Below are 23324 nucleotides of genomic sequence, written 5' to 3' on the forward strand. Positions count from 1 at the left end.
AAGATTAGACCTCACAGGTCGGACACAAGAAGTTTCCTTGTAGAGAAAGTTGACAAGAAACAACTTATAGCTAATAACAGCTGGGGTGATGGATATCTAATGAAGGAAACTACCCAGTCAGATCACCCTACAGTAAAGCTCATGACTTGGCAAGACCCACCACACTCACAGAGCTTTCAAATTCTTTATAGTCCCACTTTTAAAAATGAGGTGACAGACAAATATAAAAACATTTCAGGAAAAACTTCAGTACCAGAGAGAGGAAAAAGAATAAAATATATGGAAAACAAAATAAAACTCAAATGAAGACTTGAAACCATTTTTAAGCCCCCAGAGAAATAGAAATATTAAACCAATGAAGCAAAAAGATGATAATACTTCTGAAGACAGTAGGGGAAAAAAGCATTCTGGGAAAAAAGAGATTAAAAAGAGCTTTTGGAAATAAACTGGACATTTAAATTAGACATTTAAAAGTTTATTAGGTGAGTTACAAAATAAATGTGGAACATTTCACGACCCCCCTCCCCCCAAAAAAAACCAAAAAAAAAAAAAAAAAAAGATTAAAAACTTAGTAGGAACAAAGAAAATTAGAGGATCAAGTTGGAGAAGGCAATGGCAACCCACTCCAGTACTCTTGCCTGGAAAATCCCATGGATGGAGGAGCCTGGTAGGCTGCAGTCCATGGGGTCTCGAAGAGTCGGACACAACTGAATGACTTCACTTTCACTTTTTACTTTCATGCATTGGAGAAGGAAATGGCAACCCACTCCAGTGTTCTTGCCTGGAGAATCCCAGGGACGAGGGAGCCTGGTGGGCTGCCATCTTTGGGGTCACACAGAGTCGGACACAACTGAAGCGACAGCAGCAGCAGCAGAGGATCAAGTGGAGGCATGATGCTTGAATAATAAAAATTCCATAGATAGAGGAGGAAGAAAAAAATCCAAGAAACATAACAAATTTCTCACAATTTAAGAGTTTCCAGATTTGGGGGTGGTAGTGTTGGGAGAAAGCAAATTAGCCAAGACGTTGTGGTTAGGCTCTCTCACCCCATGTTTTGTAAATAATGACTATGAAACAGTTGAGATCATTTATAGCACTACACATGCAGTCATGAGCTTTATATAACAGCTGAGATCATTTATGGCACTGCACATGCACATCATTCACTTGATCATGAGCTACTTTGTGCAGCACAGCTGTATAAGCTTCACCTGGAGAAGCCCTAAAGGTTGTGTGTGGTTATGTTGTGTTATGTTATGTCTGCTGCTAAGGCTGCTATGCCAGTCAGGAGAGGATAAACCCATCTGCAGTTCCTACAGTTCCTCACATTTTCTGCCAGCCTCCTAGCTCATGCTTTGCCTATCATGGGTTCATCAAGCAGTGTGCACAGGGAAATACAGTAAGACAATCGGCATCACAAACAGGATCAGCAAGACAGCTGATCAATTGAATGAGACACAATGGATGAAAAAAGATCTATCCCAAGGAATATCACTGTGAAATTTCAGAAATTTAGGAGTGAGAACATAAAAGCTTCCAGACAAGTCACACAGAAAGGACCAAGAATTAAAATGGGAAGAATGTCTCACCAGAAGCTATAAGGCAATGGAGCAGTACCTTAAAAAAAAAAAAAAGGGAAAAATTATTTCCAGTGTAGAAATTTACATCCACCCAAACTATAAATTAAGGAAGTTGACAAATTTTTAGAGCTGAAAGCCTCTAAAGTTTAATCCCCATATACCCTCTCCTAAAATTAAGAGGAAAAAAAAAAGATATAAGATCCTGGAAAAAGGATATCCTCTTGAAGGCCAATGAGATTTCCCAGGAGATGAGTGAAAGGAGATCCAAGAATTACTACAGGGCCACTTTAGAGAACATTTAGTCCACACTGGACCAAGAGACCAAAAGACTCCTTAAAGATAACTCTAGAAGAGAAAGCTTAAAAGCTGATTAACAGTTTCAACCATTTTGAGTTTGGGCAAAGAATTTGGTGATTAATAATTAAAAGGTAAAGAAGAGAAACAAATGAAAAAGAAATAAAAGAAACAATCACCTTTCTGTGATTAAGATCATAGGTGTATGCCACACCGCAGTGGCTTAAACTAGAAGATGAATTCTCTCCTAAAATAAGTCCAGAGACAGGCAGGCCAGGGCTCCTAGTATTCCATGGTGTCAGAACTTAGGCTGCTTCTTTTGTTGTTCTGCCATCTCCAGCACCTGGCTTCTACCTTAAAGTCCAAGAACTCATTATTTCCAAACTCCAGCAAGCAGAAATAAGAAAAAGAGTGAAACAACCCCTCCTACATTGTTTTAAGATAGCTTACAGAAGGTCATAAATGTGCTCAAATATCCCACTGGCTAGGACTTAGTCACATGGCTGCACCAAGATGCCTGGGTTCTATTGGTATTTTTTTAAGGGGATTTGGGAAAAGAATGACTATTGGGAAATAGCCAGCAGCCTCTGCTACCTCCCTCCAGCACTCTCTAGTCTCCCTAATCTACTGTTTTTCCTTGTTTTAATCTCTGATTTTTAATCCTTGTTTTAATCCCTGCTTTTTCCTTCATTTGTCTGCCTCCCCTAACCTGGAAGTTCCAAGGACACACAGACTTTGTGTTTTGTTCACCTGTGAACTCGTTTCTGGAAAAGTGATTCAGTCAGCATAGAGGAAATTTAATTAATACAGGTTGAATGAGGGAATGAATTGTTAATTCCAGCGTAGAGGAGGGAGGTCTAAGAAAATTAATTTAAACATAAAGATCCAGTCTGGGCACAGATAATGCTTTGTTTTGTAAAAGCATCCTTTCCTCTGAAGGAATGATTCAAGTCATTGCACAAGGCACAACTAACCCCACTAGTCCTGATAATATAAGAAATATTACACTAATGTTTGCAATAATGTAACTATTAGCAAGAATAACATCAACATTGAAAAGTGAAAGTGAAGTCGCTCAGCCTTCTCCGACTCTTTGCGACCCCATGGACTGCAGCCTACAACGCTCCTCCGTCCATGGGATTTTCCAGGCAAGAGTTCTGGAGTGGGTTGCCATTTCCTCCTCCAGAGAATCTTCCCAAAGAGGGATCGAACCTGGGTCTCCCGCATTGTAGGCAGATGCTTTACCGTCTGAGCCACCAGGGAAGTCTTAATATGATGTAAATGATGTAAATTAATGATGTAATCAGTTAATTGATTTTTTTCAGCGTGAACATTATTAGGTGCAGGAAGGGAAATTAGTTGGGGGGAGGGAGTGCTATATACTAGAGACGTAAATTCTCTTCTTCCATAGAGCGTCAAGAGATGCTATCTAAACAGAAAAGAAAAAAAAAAACAAAACAAAAACAGCAGAGTATGCCTATTATTTTAAAAGACAGAAACAGGCATTAGAAGACAAAGCTCGAAATGTTAGAAGGTAGTTATTCTGGTGAGCAATAATCAGGGATAGGGAAGACTAGACCAGAGGTTTTACTTTTAAGGGTTACAGAATTTTAACAATGTATGTTTATCTTTGAACTGTTCATAACTAGCTCGGTACCCCCATTCCTCTGAGCTCCTGAAAATTACAATGTAAATTATCTGAAGCCTTACAACTTCAGGCTGTGGGTACTGACGGGGAATGAAAATGCACTGAGAAAAGTGATGGCTCCCTGGTCACACAACTCACGTTCCACACGCGCGCTTTTACGAATTAATTGTACGCAGGCGCGCAAGGAGACGAGGTGATGGACCCAGACAAGTGGTATAGGAACGAGGACGTCAACATTCTGCTAATTCTAATATCACTTCTGACGCTGAGGATAAGAAGGTTTTAGAGAATAAACGGAGAGGGTCAGAGCTGACAAAAAACGCTTCCGACGCTCGGCTGGTGGAGGACGTGGGCTGACGGGGCGCTCAGCCCCACCCCCTACCCCCTCCCCCCTCTGGAGGAGGAGCCGACCCGCCCAGAGCCGGCCTCCCGCAGTTGTGCAGGAGCTGCTCCCTGCCAGTCAGGAAGACACAAGAGGAGGAATTTAAGGAAGAGTGCCGGCCGTTGCCCTTCTCAGCGCTCGAAGCCGCATCATGTTTGCCCTCCGAAGGAGCTTGACTAGGGCCCTGGCCGCTCCAACGATGGCGCCTCAGGTACTGGCCGCCGGGACTCGCCCAAAACGTTTCCTGGGGGAGGGGAGCAGAGGGCGTGGGCGTCTGCGGCGGTAGAGCGCGGGCCGCGCATGCGTCAGTGTCCCAGACCAGCCCGCGTGGTGCTGCACGAGAAGTTCTAGCAAGTCTCGGAATCCGGAGGCGGGGTCCCTGGGACGCGCGGAAGGACGAAGGGAGCCCTTAGGAGAAGACCCACTGCCAGGGTCGCCTAGCCTAGGTGCCCGTTGGTTGTGAGGACTCGCCTGAAGCGCCAGCTGCTGCGTCTTGGCGGACCCGCGAGGTTGCAGTTGCCGCATTGGGGCCTGTACTAGGCACTGGTCCAGAGGCCTCTCTTACTATGCTTTGACAAGCCCCTCCAGACTGAAGGAGCAACAGAACAATTCTCCCCCTTTTAAATGAAATACACAACCTCCCAGCATTTTGCAGGCAGAGAACCTTAAAGAGAGGGCCCAGGGTTCGGGTGGTGGAGCATTTGCCCAGCTGTCACTGTCTCCAGGGATTGGTGCCCGAGTCAGCCACTGTCAGGAACCTCGTAGCAAATATGATGATGACAACTTCATTTAATCTGGATGAGAAATGTACAAAATAGATTATTGTGATTCAGCTTTAACTGTCAGGGATTGGCCTATTCTGTGAATCTAACCTAGAGATTTTTCCTTTTGATGTTCAGGCTTTTACTTCCTTCTCAAACTGACTTTCTGGTAGAGACTAAAGAGAAACCACTGATGGCTCCTTCACCCGAGATTATCATTACAGCCTTTATCCTGATTCTCTCTACTGGGGCAGGATCAAGAATTATTCCTTAGAATTTTATTCTGTACTTTGACGTTATTAAATGTCAACCAGATGTTCTCTTATAAATGAATTGAAAGTCACTACTAAGGAGAATGAGCCCTAATTTAGAGAAAAGGAAGCACTCATGATTCCTCTCCCTGCAGTTCTAGTGGCCTTGCAACAAAAGTCACTTCATGACCTCTCACAAATCACATACTGTTAACCTTTCCCTGAGCTTTCCCTATTGTATATTTCTTCTGCCAGTGATAATAAAATGTGTGCCGTTGATCACATATTTTGATCTCCAAATATGAATTCCCTGAAAAGTTGTTACATCTACTCCATTGACCCATTTTCTGATATCTGATATATTTTATTTATAATATTTTTAAACTATAAGTAGTAGGCAGCTTTTATTTGCTTAACATTGGGTTAGTGAAGTTTGGTAAAATGGCACCAAAAGAACATCTGCCAAATGCAGGGCCAGCTGCACTTGTTTTTGATGGCAAGCGTAGTCAATTGGGCAATAAGAATATGACTCATCATAGACTTGGAATGACCTCAAAAGAGATTATAATTAAGCCTTATACACAGTTAAGTAAAATATATGTATTATTGTGTTTGGTAAATAAAATATATGTCACAGCATGAAGCGTACTGCTTTCTTTGACATATCAGGTAGTCAAAATAAGGCCAAAATTCATCAATAGCTTTATAAGTACCTAAACTATTTTAATAGATAATTCTGGTATAATCAACTTCAGGAAATGTGCACATGCTAACAAAACTTAAACAGGATGGATATGTAAACTAGAATATGAGTGTGTGTGTATATTTGTGTGTGTGTATATATATATATAGAGAGAGAGAGAGTATGTATTTGTATATACCTTTGTATACACACAAACACATACAATACACAAAGCATTTCCTACTGAAAGTTAAGTTCACTCAGAGAACCAAATTAGAAATTTACATTGTGAGCATATGACTATTACAGAAGTAACTAATGGTTCTTAACTGATATTTACATCAACCTGCTATAATTGGGTGGATTAAATGCCCTTCTGCAGATTGCATCTGTAATTAAAACCTAGTAACTATTCAGACAATTCTGACACTGATTTTTTTTTTCCCTAGGGTTTACACAGGGTATCACCATATTACAATACAATTGGCTAGATCATAGTTTCCTGTTACATTAGTTAAACTCCTGTCCTGTTTTTGACCAGTGGTCTACTTCATTGGATTTAAAAAATACTTTGATCTGACCAGGAATTTCCATTATTTTAAGAACCTTAAAAAAATGGATTTTTGCCAGTAAACACATTTTCATTGTGCTAGCCAAAATACCAGTATATTTAGAAATTGTTTTAAATGTTTCAACTCTAACATGTACACTATTCAATAAAGATGGAATATTGGATAAAAGGTAATAAACTATTTGTAAAGACTATTAGGATCCTAATTGTAGTCCTTTGGTAAAGAAAGTGCCCCAGTGCTTTCCTGTGAGCAACTTCTCATGAAAAAGTGACTAATGGTGGACTTCCTCCTAGGAAACAGTAAGCTATAGAATGTTTAAAATCGGGCATCTTTATTGACATATCTCTAAAATTCTATGGAGAGAAGACAACAGAAGTCCAAACAGATTATAAATTTAATGTGTGTCCCTTGTTTCCAGACTCAGATTTGGTTGTAACATAATATTATAAACCCTTATTTCCCAGAATATTTAAATTTTCCTTATCTTTCTTCAGGTGTGTTCATCTTTTGCTACAGGCCCCAGACAATACGATGGAACATTCTATGAATTTCGTACCTATTATCTTAAGCCCTCAAAGATGAATGAATTCCTGGAAAATGTTAAGAAAAACATTCATCTTCGGACAGTTCACTCTGAATTGGTTGGATACTGGAGTGTAGAATTTGGAGGCAGAATGAATAAAGTGTTTCATATTTGGAAGTATGGTATGAGTCAATAGCTTAAGCATTTAGTACAGATGTCCTTTCTGTTAGATATTACATGAGACTTAGTTCTTGGATCTATGTTACTTTAAATAACATACAGGTTAAGTAAAACTTTTAAAAAGCAATACCAAAAATAAATTCAGTGATTATTCTTCTCAACAGTACACCTAACAGCCATCACTAGAACCTTTATATTGTGAACTAAACTTTAATTCTAAAAAAAAAAACATTTAGAGTGACTTATTGTAAAGATTTTTTATGAAAAATTTAAAGCAGTGATTGCAAGAACCCAAGTGGGTTAGGGTCATAAAGAAAAGAATTATTTTTCTTTATATTGAAGCTATATCTGGATATTAATGTTTTAGCGAAAATCATTCACACATCTAGGGGACCTTAGGGAAATAGAAGTTGATAGTGGATTCCTGGATCCAGGAGATCCACTGGAGAAGGGATAGGCTACCCACTCCAGTATTCTTGGCTTCCCTGGTAGCTCAGATGGTAAAGAATCCACCCGTAATGCAGAAGATCTGGGTCCGATCCCTGGATTGGGAAGATTCTTTGGAGAAGGGGACAGCTACCCACTCCAGTATTCTGGCCTGGAGAATTCCATGGACTCTATGATAGTCTATGGGGTCACAACGAGTCGGACACAACTGAGCAACTTTCACTTTCAGGGGATGATAGTTAACTTCAAACCACTCATCCACCTGTAAGATTCAATAATTCTGTTGTTTTCAGGACCATGTTTGATTTTTTTGTGCCCCCAGAGTTTCAAGGAATTCACTGTCATTATACTAGTCTATGGAGGTAAAAGAAAAGGGACTGAGTGAGTTCTTCTGATACTGAAGCTGACCAACCACTGGTTTAGAAAAAGGAGAACGATTACAAGAATCCCCAGAATATTTATTGCTGCAGTATCAGATCTTTGTGAAGTCACATAAGGACTTGATGATACCTAAATAATTTTTGGAGAAGGAAATGGAGAAGGAATTCCCACTCCAGAATTCTTGCCTGGGAAACCCTATGGGCTACAGTCCATGAGGTCATAGAAGTCAGACACAACTTAATAATTTCATTTAATGTCTGGACATCAGTGTCCAAATAGTCATAAAGTAGTTTTATATGTAAAGGGCTTCCCAGGTGGTGCAGTGGTAAAGAATCCGCCTGCCAATGCAGGAAATGCAAGAGAATCGAGTTCCATCCCTGGGTCAGGAAGATCCCCTGGAGTAGGAAATGCCAACCCAATCCAGTATTATTGCCTGGAGAATTCCATGGACAGAGGAGATGGGCTGCAGTCCATGGAGTCACAAAGAGTCGGACACCACTGAGCATGCACTCTTACTCATTCTGTATTTAACGTGGCCATAATTTAGGGGCTCTCCCTGTTGTAATAGAACAAACCCCATTAAAACACAACTTATGTCTTTATGCACCACCAGTTGAATCATGTTCCACTAAGAAAATTACTAGTAACATCCTGTTATAACTTACATTAGCTCTAAGATAACTGTTATTCCTTATCTACACAGCATAAACCATAGAAGACTCTTTTACCATTAGTCTTAAAAAGTCCTATTACTAAATATAGTAGTTCTAGGCCTATATGTTAGTAACATGTAGGTAACAAACAGGAGAAATAGTATCGGGTAAAAAAGAATGGGTGACAAGTAAGAGAAGGAGCACTATTTCTTTAGAAGCTGTTCAGAGAGGCTGAAAAGCAAATCTTAACTTCATTTCATGTTAATTTAACTTCATGTTAAATTTAATTCAATTGTACATTGACCTGACCACTCTTCACCATCATCACTAACAAAGAAAAAGTGTTTTTCTAAACTGGCACTATAATTTAAATGCCTCAATAAAATTAGTAAGTATAGTTAACGTATATTGAGTACTCACTAGGCATCAAACACTCTGCTGTGCTGAGCTCATTTCATGTACTAATACATTTAATCCTCATGTCAGCCCTGGAATTAAACAGACACAGAAAGATTCAATAACTTACCTAACTCGCACAACTACCTATTAAGTGGATAGAGCATATAAAGCTCATTACTGTATGACATTATCATTAATTGATTACATTGCTGCTCCCGCTTAAGACCATGAACAATTGGGAACAATGTTGGTATTGCCAGTAATATAGCACAGTTCTTATGTGGCCTTGATGTATGTTTATAAAATTGAATGAAACCCAGAAAAAGTAGAGGTAGTTTTAAATCAAACATTTTTATTTTTCTTACTCCTTCCTACAGACAATTTTGCTCATCGAAGTGAAGTTCGGAAAGCCTTGGCCAAAGATAAGGAATGGCAAGAACAATTTCTCATTCCAAATTTGGCTCTTATTGATAAACAAGAGAGTGAAATCACTTATCTGGTGCCATGGTGCAAATTAGTAAAACCTCCAAAAGAAGGTAAGTGCTTCTGTCTTACTCACTTTGAACTTTGATGAAGAAACTACTTAAGATTTTAAACTATAAAAACTAAACTTCTGGTGGGAAAAATGAAGTTACTCTTTTGCTTAATATAGGAATATATGTTGATTGTTGAGATAAAAATAAATTGGAGCTCTTAATTTTAAAAATGAGCATTAAATAATGAACTATTTTTCCAAATTTGTATTGTACTGATGCTTAAAATTTAGCTGTATTATAGAACAAGTTGTCATGGTCACTAAAGGTTGAGAATTTGGGCCTTGGGAACAAGGAACACATGTGGATAAATGAGGGATAATGTATGATATTTTATCATAATTAAAAAAAAATATAAACTTCTAAAAGTATCTTCTATAAATCACTATCAATCTCAAATCATTAAGTATAAATTTGCTTATAAAGTTGACTGTTTGGGGGGAATGAATTAACTGAAACTGCCAAGCTATATTACTGTAGTCTAACGTTTGTGTCTTCCTCTTTCTTATTTCTCAGTTTGAAAATAATTCCTAAAGATTTGTCTTCTTCCTGATTTCACTTCTTGCTGACTTAAAGAAATTATTACCTCAATCCAGTTTTAACCAAAGGTCAGATTAGAAAAAGCATAAACTAATTTAAATGATATTTTATTCCCCCCATTATTCCCAATTCTGTAGTGCATTTTAGATTACAAGAGATTGAAAAGTCTTATTTAGATCCTTATCTGCCTAGATCCCCCTCAGCTTTTGGCACCATCTAAATGAACTGCTGGACTTCAAAGATAATATCAAGTCTTGGTTCTCTTCCTCTGTGTTACTCATGATTCTTCAGTAACTTGCATGTTTTTCCTCTACTTCTCAAATCTACCAGTCCTGTGGTTTCTTTTTGTCCATCCACTCTATACTTCTATCCAAAGGTAAAATTCTTTTCAAGTATTTACCTGGATATTTAGGAATAATAAAAAGCATCTCCTTTAGGGTTCATTTTCCCTCAAAAACTCTGAGGTCCATTGTTTGCCTGCTGTTGCTGGTAGAAATGCAAACCTATAGGAGGCAATTATATAAAGCAAAAAAGTAGTGAAAGTTGCAAAGAAGAGTAGAACTGTAAGAAAGTGGAAAATACTTTCTTATTCATTTCTATTATGAAAGTGTAGATGCAGGCAGCTAAAAAGTCCTATTCTATGTTCTATTTTATTAATTTTATAGGTTAAAAATATTTTAGATAATAACTTACCTGTATCTTCTAGTCCCTTTTTCTTTGTTCTGTACATTAAGCTAAAACAACTTGTCCTGAAACTGAAACAAAGACTTTCTAAACATAAAAGCACAGAAAAACAGTGCACATTATTAATAAATATGTCTACATAAACATGTATATATGTATGATCCTCCAAATCTATATATGTAGATTAGCTTTTCACCAGAACCAAACTAGACAGGACTACAAACTGTTTGAATGTGTTCTGTAAAATATTTTTCTCCCTATTCTAGGAGTCTATGAACTGGCTACTTTTCAGATGAAACCTGGTGGGCCAGCTCTGTGGGGTGACCCATTTAAAAGGGCAGTTCATACTCATGTCAATCAAGGCTACACAAAATTAGTTGGAGTGTTCCATGCAGAATACGGAGTACTCAACAGAGGTACAGTTGTCCATCTCCTCTATGAAATTACAAAGTATACTGTTGATCTACTGTTAAGCTCCTTGGGTCAGTTAGTTTCTGTTCTCATTATTGAGTGTATTTTACTTTTTATTGCCAAACTACTAGTTTTTTTGTAATTTTAAGAGTTAAGTAAACCTGTTTTCAATCTTATTTAGAATATCAATACCTTATGAAGCCTTTTTCAAATACTGACCTGCTCTTTTCTCTGATATATCAAAATGATAAAATTTTTAAAAACTGGAAAGAATCTCAAGAAATCACCTGTTCATCGTTTTCTTAATGTACTTTTACTATTTTTTTCTAGTTTTATTGCAATATAATTGACATATAATCTTCTATAAGTTTAAGGTGTAGAACATAATGATCTGACGTATGGATATATTGTGCAATGATTACCACGATAAATTTAGTTAACATCCATCATCTCACATAGTTACAAATTTTTTTTTCTTATGATGGAAACTTTTAAAATTAACTGTCTTAACAACTTATTTATTTTATACATGAAAGCTTGTACCTTTTGTGATTTTTTTTGAAAATACTATTATTTGACGTAGGGAGATTGTTTTGGGGTGAAAAGTAATATATAGTTATTATAATATTAAAAACACAGACAAACCCAAAGAAATAAATTAACCAATCTCTCACTACTTAGATACACATAGTATATATATCATACTGATTTATTTAATAAAAACATCTGTTTGGGATACTTAACTTTTAAAGTTGAAAGATACTCCAAACAGAATTTGAGTAGGTTTTTTTTTTGTGGCAAACTCAGAAAATGTTTATAAAGTTTATCTGAAATAATAACTGATTAAGGCTTTTAATATTTGAAAATCCATAATATCCAGTTGCTCATGTCTAATGGACATCTGAAACCTAACATATGCAAAAACTGACTTAATCATTCCCCAGAAATTCAGACTCTGTTAATATATTGTAAAAAAAGAAATAAAAAAGTTGGATTCTGCAAAAACACATGTTGGTCCCAGTTGAGAAATACAGAAGAAGAGAAAAATTATGATAATTATTAAATGGCCATTTCATACCATACACTAAAATAAAATCAAGGTGGATTATAGATCTCAGTTAAAAACTGAATTCATAGAATTATGGAAACAAAATATAGATAAATTTATTAATATGTGAAAACAACATTTGTAAGCCAAAAACAAATGAAGAAACTATGAAGAAAAAAATAATCAACTGATGATTTTATTATTCAAAGGCTCAAATTTTGTGCATTTATGTGTGTGTGTGTGTATATATGTGTGTGTGTGTGTTTATATATATATATAAATAAATCCAAAAGAAAAGCTTATGCCAAGATGACATAGGTGACTAATACATATTAAAGAAGATGCAAATTAAAACAATAATAAGATGCCATTTTTTACCTAATAAAAATGTATTAAAGATACAGTATTAGAGGGGCCAGGGAAAAACAAATACTGTTGTACTGCAAGGCTTAAGCTCGTCCCCCTCCAGTAATTTGGCAATATAAATAAAAAGCTTTACTATTTCAATTGTTTTTGCCTACATTCTAGGAAACATGAATGTTTTTACTTCTACGAGAAGGAAATTTGAAAGGACATAAAATATAGTCATATTTAAATGATCAGATTAAAGGTTTTTTAAATCCCTAATTTACTATAATGAATGTGTATACTTTTTTATTTAAAAAACTACTGAAATATGTGTACACACATCGTTTAATCTTAAATTCATGCTCAGTGTACTAGGAGTATGAAAATATAATATGCTGAGTATAAATCAGTACTTCACTTCTTGAGGATAGTGTATAATATGTACACTGTATATTTGTAAGTGTGTTCACTTCAGTTCAGTTCAGTCACTCAGTCGTGTCCGACTCTTTGCAACCCCATGAATCACAGCACACCAGGCCTCCCTGTCCATCACCAACTCCCGGAGTTCACTCAGACTCACGTCCATTGAGTCAATGATGCCATCCAGCCATCTCATCCTGTCGTCCCCTTCTCCTCCTGCCCCCAATCCCTCCCAGCATCAGAGTCTTTTCCAACGAGTCAACTCTTCGCATGAGGTGGCCAAAGTACTGGAGTTTCAGCTTTAGCATCATTCCTTCCAAAGAAATCCCAGGGCTGATCTCCTTCAGAATGGACTGGTTGGATCTCACTGCAGTCCAAGGGACTCTCAAGAGTCTCCTCCAACACCACAGTTCAAAAGCATCAATTCTTTGGCGCTCAGCCTTCTTCACAGTCCAACTCTCATATGCATACATGACCACAGGAAAAACCATAGCCTTGACTAGATGGACCTTTGTTGGCAAAGTAATGTCTCTGCTTTTGAATATGCTATCTAGGTTGGTCATAACTTTCCTTCCAAGGAGTAAGCGTCTTTTAATTTCATGGCTGCAGTCACCATCTGCAATGATTTTGGAGCCCAAAAAAATAAAGTTTGACACTGTTTCCACTGTTTCCCCATCTATTTCCCATGAAGTGATGGGACCGGATGCCATGATCTCCATTTTAGATACTTTTTGCTTCTCTCAGTTTAAATTCTAGTTTATATTAAGAAAATAATCAGATCCAGACTGCCTGGGTTTGAATCCCAGCTCTACCAATTAAAACTCTATGACCTTGAGTGAGTTACTTAACCTTATTGTGCCTTATTTTCCTCATCCAGAAGTGATAATAACCTGTACCTAAGGTTATTATGAAAACTAAATGAGTTAACACATGCAAAATTTAAACCAGGCCCAGCACCATAGCTAGCACCCAACAAATGTTAGTGGCAAATGTTCTTATCATAGATGTACATGTACTGCTGCTCTAATCAAGTTTATATCAGCATTGTTTATAGTAAGGAAATTTTGGAAACAATGTTGTATGACCTTCTTTATGTAATACACATGTGATACATAAATAGATATATAAATATGTGTCATATATAACTATAAAGATATATTCTTATACATGTTTATATGTATTGTTTAGTCGCTACGTCATGTCTGACTCTTTTGCAACTCCATGGACTGTAGCCCACCATGCCCCTATGTCCATGGGATTTCCCAGGCAAGAATACTGGAGTGGGTTGCCATTTCCTTCTCCAGGGGATCTTCCTGACCCAAGGATTGAACCTGCATCTCCTTCCTTGGCAGGCAGGTTCTTTATCACAAAGCCACCAGAGAAGCACGTGTGTGTCTGCGTGTGCGTGTGCGTGTGTGTGTGTAAACATAAACATGTATGCATACCTGTTATCATCGAGCCACTACAGAAGCCTGTGTGTGTGTGTATGTGTGTGTGTAAATACAAATATATATATGCATAACTGTGGACAGAGTTACACCAAGTATTAAAACAGTTTGTTCTGGGTGGTATAGAAATGCTTCGTACTTTCTCTTTCTCTGCATTTTCCTATATAGATAGTATATATTATAAAAATTTATGCACAAGAACATTATCCCAGTATTTCAAAGAATATTGAATTAGTGAAAATAATTTAATTGGCCAATAATAAGGGGTTGGGATGAAATGTTGTTACAAGAAGTAATTTCCATAGCCATTAAAAATTAATGTTATTTCCAGAGGAAGTACAAATTGTTGATTTTTAAAAATCTGTTACTAAGTATAATATACAGCAAGATCCTAATGTGATTTTACTCCCATTTTTTTAAAGCAAATGCACTTAATAGAATTTTTCCTTAGACACTTAATATCCTACTTTTTTTTCTTTCCATCACCCAAATATTCAATAGTAAGCACAACTTTTTTATAATCTTGCTTTTTTAAAATAAAGTTAACGTATTAGAAAGTCATACAATTTGGATCTTGGCCTAATTATGTCTTTAGCTGCATTATTTTACTTCTCTTTTCCAGCTTTTTCTTTCTTCATCTACAAAACTAGTTTGACTAATTATAAATTTCTCTCCCAAATCTCTGGCCCCTCTGGCATCTTATCAGTAACATACTTAGCATTACCTGTGATAATCACTATTTTGATTGAAAGAATAGGACTTTCAGTTTCTGGTTAATGTTTCTGTCTCTTATTGGTAGTAACACCACAGTCTTTAACATTTATTTCTGGTTTATTTCTGCAGTTCATGTTCTTTGGTGGAACGAGAGTGCAGACAGCCGTGCAGCTGGGAGACATCAGTCTCATGAGGATCCCAGGGTAGTGGCAGCTGGTAAGCTATTTCACTAGGAATGAGTTATTCTGACAACAAATCGGATTTAGTCAATAACTTTATATGCCTTCTTACAAATTTATTTCCAGTTCGGGAAAGTGTTAACTTCCTTGAGTCTCAGCAGAATATGCTTCTGATTCCTACATCATTTTCACCATTGAAATAGTTTTCCAGTGATATACAGAGCATTTCATGAACTGTCATAAGATGTATCTGCTATCGGTGCTTAAATTCTCCCAAGAGACTCTCACTTTATTTTGAAGGAGGTGGTAAGTTAATTTGCTGTGTCCTTTGCATATTTAAAAGCTACATCTGTCCATTGTCACTACCACTTCAGGAAACAGTCTGTTCATTTTCCCCTTGGCATTTTAGTGTCTGTCATATATTAAAAATACTTGCCTTTACTACCAGATCTTGATTTTTCATTTGTTTGAGAATATCTCTCATTCTCTCTTTTGATAACCCTCTGCTTTTGTAGCATTTTCTTACATTCAAATGATTATTACATTTCCATATCTATGATAATATCTTTAAATTATTTGTATACATTATTACCTTTTTCATCATGTCTGTTTTTCTGAAATTTTAAAAGTTTTTGTCCAGTCAGGTTTATTTTATAATATCAAATGGGGTTCATAAAAATATTAAACATATTTCTTTACTATGGAAGAGTACAATGTTATCTGTGTCATCTGTATTAATAATGTTTATCACATTAATTACTTACTTGGTTCTTAGGTCCTGGTATTAAACATCATTGATGAATCATTGGTTTATATGCTGCAGTATCTTCATTTATAGTCAGTTTCACTAATTTTTACTTCATTTTGGATCACTTTTAATAAAGATATTTGGTCATCTGTTTTAATGAGATATTTTTGCTTATGGAAATGTTTGCCCTAATAAAAGTCTACATATACAATCTGATTCTTTTTATTGTGTTTTATATGTGTATCCTCATTTCTGGAGCTGTTGTTGTATTGCCATAAGGTAATGAGACAATAATAATGTACTATCTTTATTGTAAATATTAAGTCACCTCAAGTAAATACCCTGCTAGTAACCTTAAAAGAATTTCTTCAGTACCATCACAGATAATATAATATCTTCCTGCAAACAAATTCAGTGTTTGAGTGCCTCAGCCTTCTTAAACTAGATTTGGTACTACCAAGCTCTCCTGGTAATCTGTACTTACAGCTATGTTATTTAATGTTTCTAACACATTGCAAAAAGAATATAGTAAATTATGAATTAGCTCTCCATGGGGAAACTGAAAAAACAGGGAGCTCAATCACCTCTCAGTTACCTGGTCCTCAGGAATTTGGAGGACAGATGAGTTTCCTAGTAAATCAAAGAACACCCTGACTCTGAAGTTTCAAATCCATCAAACATATTGGAGGCATTAGCTTTGAGTTTTAACTGAGAGTCTTCTACCTCAGCTTCTTTGAAAGGTTCTCAGGGAATGAGGTGGTAGTTGTATTAACTGCCATCCATGTGGACATATTTGCTCTGGTGTGAGATCAGCTCTGTTTTTAATGCCGTGTTTGGTGACATGAAAGTTTACAGCTCTGTTTACCTTTTCTTCTTTCGTTCATCTTTGGATACCTAGAACACTTCCTGCTGAAGGCCAGAGGCTCTTTTATTCATCCAATCTAGAGCCCTGATGGGGGTTTATGAAGTAGCATCAGATAGGTGGTCTTACCATGTCCCAGACAAATTTGGAGAGCCAGTCGATGACAGGCTTCACTCCAGTGATGAACTGCAGGTGCTTCACTTTGCTGATGAGCTTCTGGATTAGGAACACAACAAAGCTGGCTGGGAAGAAGGACGTTACAACAGTGACACAGATGGACATAAGCATGTCCACTGATGAGCTCTTCCTGCAAAGAGAAAGTTAATGAGGATCTGAGGGATCACTGATGCAATTGAGGACTCACTAGAGGCGGAAATACACATGCACACATGTCTATCTGAAGAATATCCCAGGGATATTCTAAAAACACCTGCTCAATAAGTAAAGTTATTTTATTCAGAGTTAAAACATCATTTTCAAGTCAAAAACCTGACAGCTTTGGCAAATGCAAAACTGATTTCTCTGAGTCCAGTACCAAAGTGAAACTATTGAAAGAAGTCTGAGAGGGAATTCCCTGGGGAGGGGGGAGGGTGGCGCCCAGGTTCCATCCCTGGTCTGGGAATGGCCTAGCCCAAAAGTGAATAAATAGATAAATAGAATAAAATTAAAAAGTTCAAGAGTTTCAAAACTAACAGGTTTGAACCACCAATGTCTAGTGATGGTTCCGTTTGGTTCACTATTTTTTACCTTCTAAGAGCAGTAAGTTGTAAATTCTCAGACACAAAGGACTGCTTTGGTTTGAAAATTTAAATGTAGAAATATTAGTGTGAAATTACCCAAATAAGTTAAATTCTTCTGGCTGTAAGTAAATTGGGAAGCAACAACGTATAGCATATTCAGTTCAGTTCAGTCACTCAGTCATGTCCAACTCTTTGCAACCCATGAACCGCAGCACGCCAGGCCTCCCTGTCCATCACCAACTCCCGGAGTTCACTCAGACTAAACGTCCATCGAGTCAGTGATGCCATCCAACCATCTCATCCTCTGTTGTCCCCTTCTCCTCCTGCCCTCAATCTTTCCCAGCATCAGGGTCTTTTCAAATGAGTCAGCTCTCCACATCAGGTGGCCAAAGTATTGGAGTTTCAGCTTCAACATCAGTCCCTCCAATGAACACCCAGGAGTGATCTCCTTTAGGAGGGACTGGTTGGATCTCCTTGCAGTCCAAGGGACTCTCAAGAGTCTTCTCCAACACCGCAGTTCAAAAGCATCAATTCTTCAGCACTCAGCTTTTTTTATAGCCCAACTCTAATCGAACAGAAACAAAAATTCTAACAGATGCCTGTTACAAGAACAGTCTTATACACCCATTATGCATGGTCATATAAAATTCCTAGTGACTACACTGATATTTTGTAGAAGATAAGCAGAAACAATAATTGCCATGCTCCATGAAGCAATATAGGATCTACACTTTCAGGTATTAACTAGAGCTCAGTCTGAACTGGTATAAGATCACTAAATGCCAGTGATGACTTTCTACCTAAAGTCTTAAATAATAAACTGTTAGGTGATCCTGTTTACCTGTCAGCTACTCACAATTACTGTTTACTCACTGAAACAATACTTATAAACATATGGAAACACTTAATGGGGAGAAATAACAGTTATGGTACATACGTCCCTTGATATTTCAAGGGATTGGTTTCAGGACCCTGGAAGATACCCAAATCTACAGTGATCAAGTCCTCTATAAAAGAGTATACTATTTGCATACAGTCTATGTACATCCTCCTTAGATTTCATCATCTCTAGATTACTGGCAATACCTACTAAAATACAAATGCTATGGAATTAGTTGTACATAAAATGTAAATGCCAGGTAAATAGTTGCCTGTGGGCAGCATATTCATGTTTCCTTTTTTGAACTTTCTGGAATTATTTTTAAATGTTTTTGATCCGCAGGTAGAGAACCTGGTAAAGTGGAACACGCCAATGCATACCAACTGTCTACTCCAACACTGGATTACTGGGGAGTATTAAAATGAATGGCCCATCTCTAAATGACTTCGTTACCTTTGGCTCTTAGCCTCTCTGAGTTTGTTGGTCGCTATTTTTGTTTTAATCTGTAAAATGGAAATATCAGCTTCACAAAGTGAAATGAAAGAGAACAAGAAAGAAGAAACTAAGTACAAGTCATTAATACACATGACAGCTCCTACATGAATTTGATGTACTCTTATCTGTGAAATAGGTATCACTGATGTTCTCTGAAATAGAAGAATAAGATATATGGTTTGAAAATAATGTTTAAAAAAGAATGTTTATTAGAAATTCTTAAAATAAGAAGGGCAGCTAAATAGAAATGATGAAAGAATTAACCATCCAAATTAGGGCCTAGCTCTCATTGAAGAGGTAATCACAAATGAAACTAGTCACATGAACCTACTAACAGACCTCATTCCACACCAACAGGCTCAGGACCCTTATTCAATGAGAAATACCATGAGATAGAATTTATATTGAGGCAGCCTGTAAAGTTATGACTTTTCCCTAACTATTTTCCATGTTTATTTGTGGTAAGTGTGAACTTCCAATGATTCCAAAAACTTGGGTAAATTGGGAACTATATTTTTTAATGTCCAGTGTCTATATAAGAATAAAATTATCTCAAATATAAAGACTACTTCAACTAATGCCATTAAGTTATCTTCAGAAGACAGCACACTGATTTTGAGGGAATTTTAATCTAAGTAGTGCTGCTTTGCTATAAACAATGTCTCTGCCAACCTTCACAAGAGATAGAAGGAACCCTCGGCAATATCCTGAAGGACATAACAAGGGGCAAAAGAGACAACGGGTCCCATGGGTTTGGATACATCCTATTGGCCCCTTGCATTATTAATACTCTGGTCCGCCATAAAATGTTGAGAATAATAAAGCATAACAAATTATAAAGATGCTGTAAAAACAATCCATGATGGTCAAGTAAAGATAAAACATTAACAAGTTAACTGATTACTCAAGTGATTTAAAATAAATGTAAACAACTAGGGTTTAAAATCTGGCCTTAAACCCTGGATGTGCCACTTAGCAGCAGTCAAAATGAGAAAATTACTGCTCTTTCAGAAATTCACTTTCTCACTTGGAGATAAAGCTTAACTCACAGGGTTTTGAGGATAATTAAAACCTGTGAGAAACAGAGGAAACTTTCTTAGCACTTAGCAGTGTTTTCCTTCTATAACTTGCAGTCATGGATTTTACTCCTCACTATCTGGTAAGTACTATCTCCTTGGAAATTCTCTCTTCTGCTGACTAGATGCAGTTGATGATGGGGCTCTAAGGATGGAAGAGTCACAGGGTAGAGAGTACTGGGTCATTAATTCACCATGTACAGAAGAGCTACCTGCCAACTAGGAAAACCCATTTTAGATCTTAAGGATCAAGAAATTAAATCCTGTTATGTTTGAGACATACATGTTGGTGTCTATTTATTATAGCAGTTTAGCATATCCTATTTAATACATTCTTGAAAGGTTGAACGACATTCCAGATTACCAGATATAATTTGACAGTGTCAAAACTAGTCTTAAGTAAATTATGTGAGTAATTATCAATCAAAGACCGAGATAGTCGGCATTCTACCTTCCTCAGCCATAGGAAATTGGCAGTAAGGCTTAGAACTCACAGATGGGACTCTGGAAGATTCCTCATGGGGGTAATTGGCTAGGCTAAGAGAAATGACTTACACATTGTAACAGTGAGGCCATTTCCCAAGCGCTGAAATGATCCAGTCAGAAAACCCTACAGTGAGGACCACTGTTTGACAGCCCCTTTCCTCCAGGTACTCAAAGAGCTCTCAGCTTTCTTTTTGTCACTGTCCAAAATGTGAACTGACTGGCAATCAAGGATCACAAACATAAAAATATTACAGGAAAAACCCAGTATCTAGAGAAAAGAAATCAGTGAGAAAATATAATAAAACTTGAAAGAAAAAGAAATACTGCAGGAAGAAGGCCTTAAAGCAATGACTAAAATAAATGCCTGTAATTAATGTCCAAGATACAGAAATATTTAAGCCATGAAAAAAATATTTTAAAAAAGAGAAAAATATTCTTGGGAATATCAAGAAAGACATTTAGAATTCAATAGACAGAAGATAAAATTTCAGTACTTAAAAAAGTAGAGATACAGTAGAAAAAGAAAAATGAGAAGATTAAGTGGAGGCAGAATGTTTCAATCAGAAGTTCCAGAGACTGGCAAGAGAAGGAAAAAACTCCAAGAAACACAAACATTTTGGGGACCTGTAGAGTGCCCAGATTAAGAGGGTACCCTGAGTGAAGGACAGTGGATCAGATCATAGGTTTAAACAACTAGAAAATGATTTCTCATGGAAAAAACAAGTACAGGGACAGGCAATACAGGGCTCCTAGTATGGTGTTCCATGATGTCAGAACCTAGGCTGCTTCATCATTCTGCCATCTTCAGCATATGGTTTCCCCTCATACTCCAAGAACTCAAGACATTACATCCAATTTCAGCAAGCAGAAATAAAGAGATGAAAAGGGCAACAACCAACACTGCTTTAAGATCAGTACAGTAGGTCATAAATGCATTAACATATCCCACTGGCCAGGACTTAGTCACATGGCTGCACTAAGCTGCATAAGTTCTGTTGCTAACTTTCAAAAAAGGTGGGTGTAAGAAGAATTGCCATTGAAAATAGGTACCAGTCTATGCTACCTCCTTTCAGCACTTTATATACTACTTGTTTTTTTCTCATATCCTACTTGTTTTTCCTCATCATATTTACTAATACCTTCCCTGGTTCACCTGGTAAAGAATCCACCTGCAATGTGGGAGACCTGTGTTTGATCACTGGGTTGGGAAGATCTCCTGGAGAGGGAACGGCTACCCACTCCAGTATTCCGGCCTGGAGATTTTTATGGACTGTATAGCCCATGGGGCCGCAAATAGTTGGACAGGACTGGGCCACTTTCACTTTCAACATATATTTCCTTCATTTGTTCACGTGTTTCCTCTAACCTGAGGAAACCAAGAGGACACCAACTTTGTCTTTTGTTCAACTTTGCACCCCAGTTTTTTGAAAAGTGCATGAAGAATAAAAGAATTTAAGTATACCGGTTGAATGAGAGAATTGAGACTTCTAGAGGGAAAAAGTCTAAGAAATTAAAGATCCAGTCCAGGTACAGATGACACTTTTTATCTTGTTTGATTAGATATGGATGCCTATCAACTAGAAAACTGACCCATCATCTTTGGGATTACTAATTTTAAAAGCCTCCCTTCTTCTGAACACAAGATTCAAAAGTCTTTGCAAATGCACAATCAATGCAACCACAGACCATAGCCCTGCAGTAATTCCTTAGCCTTAATAGTATAAGTAATATCACTTCAGTGTGTGCATAAATGTAATTATTGTGTAACTGGATTTAGTTATGTATTATGTGTCTAGTTATGTGTGAAACAAGGTAATGTAATAATAAAAGTATAAACATCAATACAGTATAAAAGTAATTATTCTTAATGTGATTAATCAGATGAGGGAAAGGAAGTATATTTGGGTGGAGTGGTATGTAACAGACCTAAATCAATTTCCAGCAATAGGAAATATGTATAACTGAAAATATCAAGAAGCACCAGGAAGTGTATATAATTCATAAAAAGGGAAAAGAGCATTGAAGAAACAGCTGAAAATTATGAAAGGGGTTACCCTGCAGACCAATAACAGGAATAAGGACAGCATCACAGGTCTGTTCCTTTTTTTTTTTTTTGGCTCCTGTTTTCAAAGCTTACAAACTACTTGATTTCAAAATATGAATGTATAAATTTAAATTTTCATTATCTAGTTCGGTGCCCCCATTCCTCTGAGTAACTGAGAAATCCTCTCTGTAATTAGTGCTGAATAAAGTTAGACTGGAGGTGGTGATATGGAGAGAGAATGCACTGAATGAAGAGTGAAGGCTCATTGATCTTTATCCACACATAAATCACCAGAGTAAAAATTAACCCTGGTTCGATGCATGATACAGGATGCTCGGGGCTGGTGCACTGGGATGACCCAGAGGGATGGTATGGGGAGGGAGGTGGGAGGGGGATTCAGGATGGGGAACACGTGTACACCTGTGGCGGATTCATGTTGATGTGTGGCAAAACCAATACAATATTGTAAAGTAAAAAAAAAAAATTAACCCTGGCAAACACGACCCATATTTTAAATGCAAAGTATAAAGAATGCTCAAACTACCTCACAATTGCACTCATCTCACACACTAGCAAAGTAATGGTCAAAATTCTCCAAGCCAGGCTTCAACAGTACATGAACCATGAACTTCCAGATGTTCAAGCTGGACTTAGAAAAGGCAGAGGAACCAGAGATCAAATTGCCAACATCCACTGGATCTTTGAAAAAGCAAGAGAGTTCCAGAAAAACATCTGCTTTATTGCCTATGCCAAAGCCTTTGACTGTGAGTATCACAACAAACTACAGAAAATTATTCAAGAGATGGGAATACCAGACCACCTGACCTGCCTCCTGAGAAATCTGTATACAGGTCAAGAAGCAACAGTTAGAACTGGACATGGAACAACAGACTGGTTCCAAATCGGGAAAGAGTA

The 23324-nt window shown here is 37.2% G+C and overlaps 1 protein-coding gene across 1 annotated transcript; it reads left to right on the plus strand.

The window, feature by feature from the left end:
- The first annotated feature begins 3975 nt into the window (after positions 1-3975).
- Positions 3976-15525, plus strand: NIPSNAP3A (nipsnap homolog 3A). The gene is made up of 6 exons (XM_006069071.3): positions 3976-4115; positions 6665-6875; positions 9131-9289; positions 10777-10926; positions 15029-15115; positions 15205-15525. Exons 1-6 carry the CDS (start codon positions 4056-4058, stop codon positions 15279-15281), a joined length of 744 nt encoding a protein of 247 aa, XP_006069133.2. The 5' UTR covers positions 3976-4055; the 3' UTR covers positions 15282-15525.
- The last annotated feature ends 7799 nt before the right edge of the window (positions 15526-23324 follow it).

Source organism: Bubalus bubalis, chromosome 3 (genome assembly GCF_019923935.1).
Source record: "Bubalus bubalis isolate 160015118507 breed Murrah chromosome 3, NDDB_SH_1, whole genome shotgun sequence".
Lineage (NCBI taxonomy): Eukaryota > Metazoa > Chordata > Mammalia > Artiodactyla > Bovidae > Bubalus > Bubalus bubalis.

Bases quoted from the DNA above. Each gene is read 5' to 3' on its own strand.
- NIPSNAP3A (XM_006069071.3), top strand. From the start codon at position 4,056: ATGTTTGCCCTCCGAAGGAGCTTGACTAGGGCCCTGGCCGCTCCAACG. The intron at 4,116-6,664 runs GTACTGGCCGCC...ATCTTTCTTCAG, and splicing joins CTCCAACGATGGCGCCTCAG to GTGTGTTCATCTTTTGCTAC. The intron at 6,876-9,130 runs GTATGAGTCAAT...TCCTTCCTACAG, and splicing joins GTTTCATATTTGGAAGTATG to ACAATTTTGCTCATCGAAGT.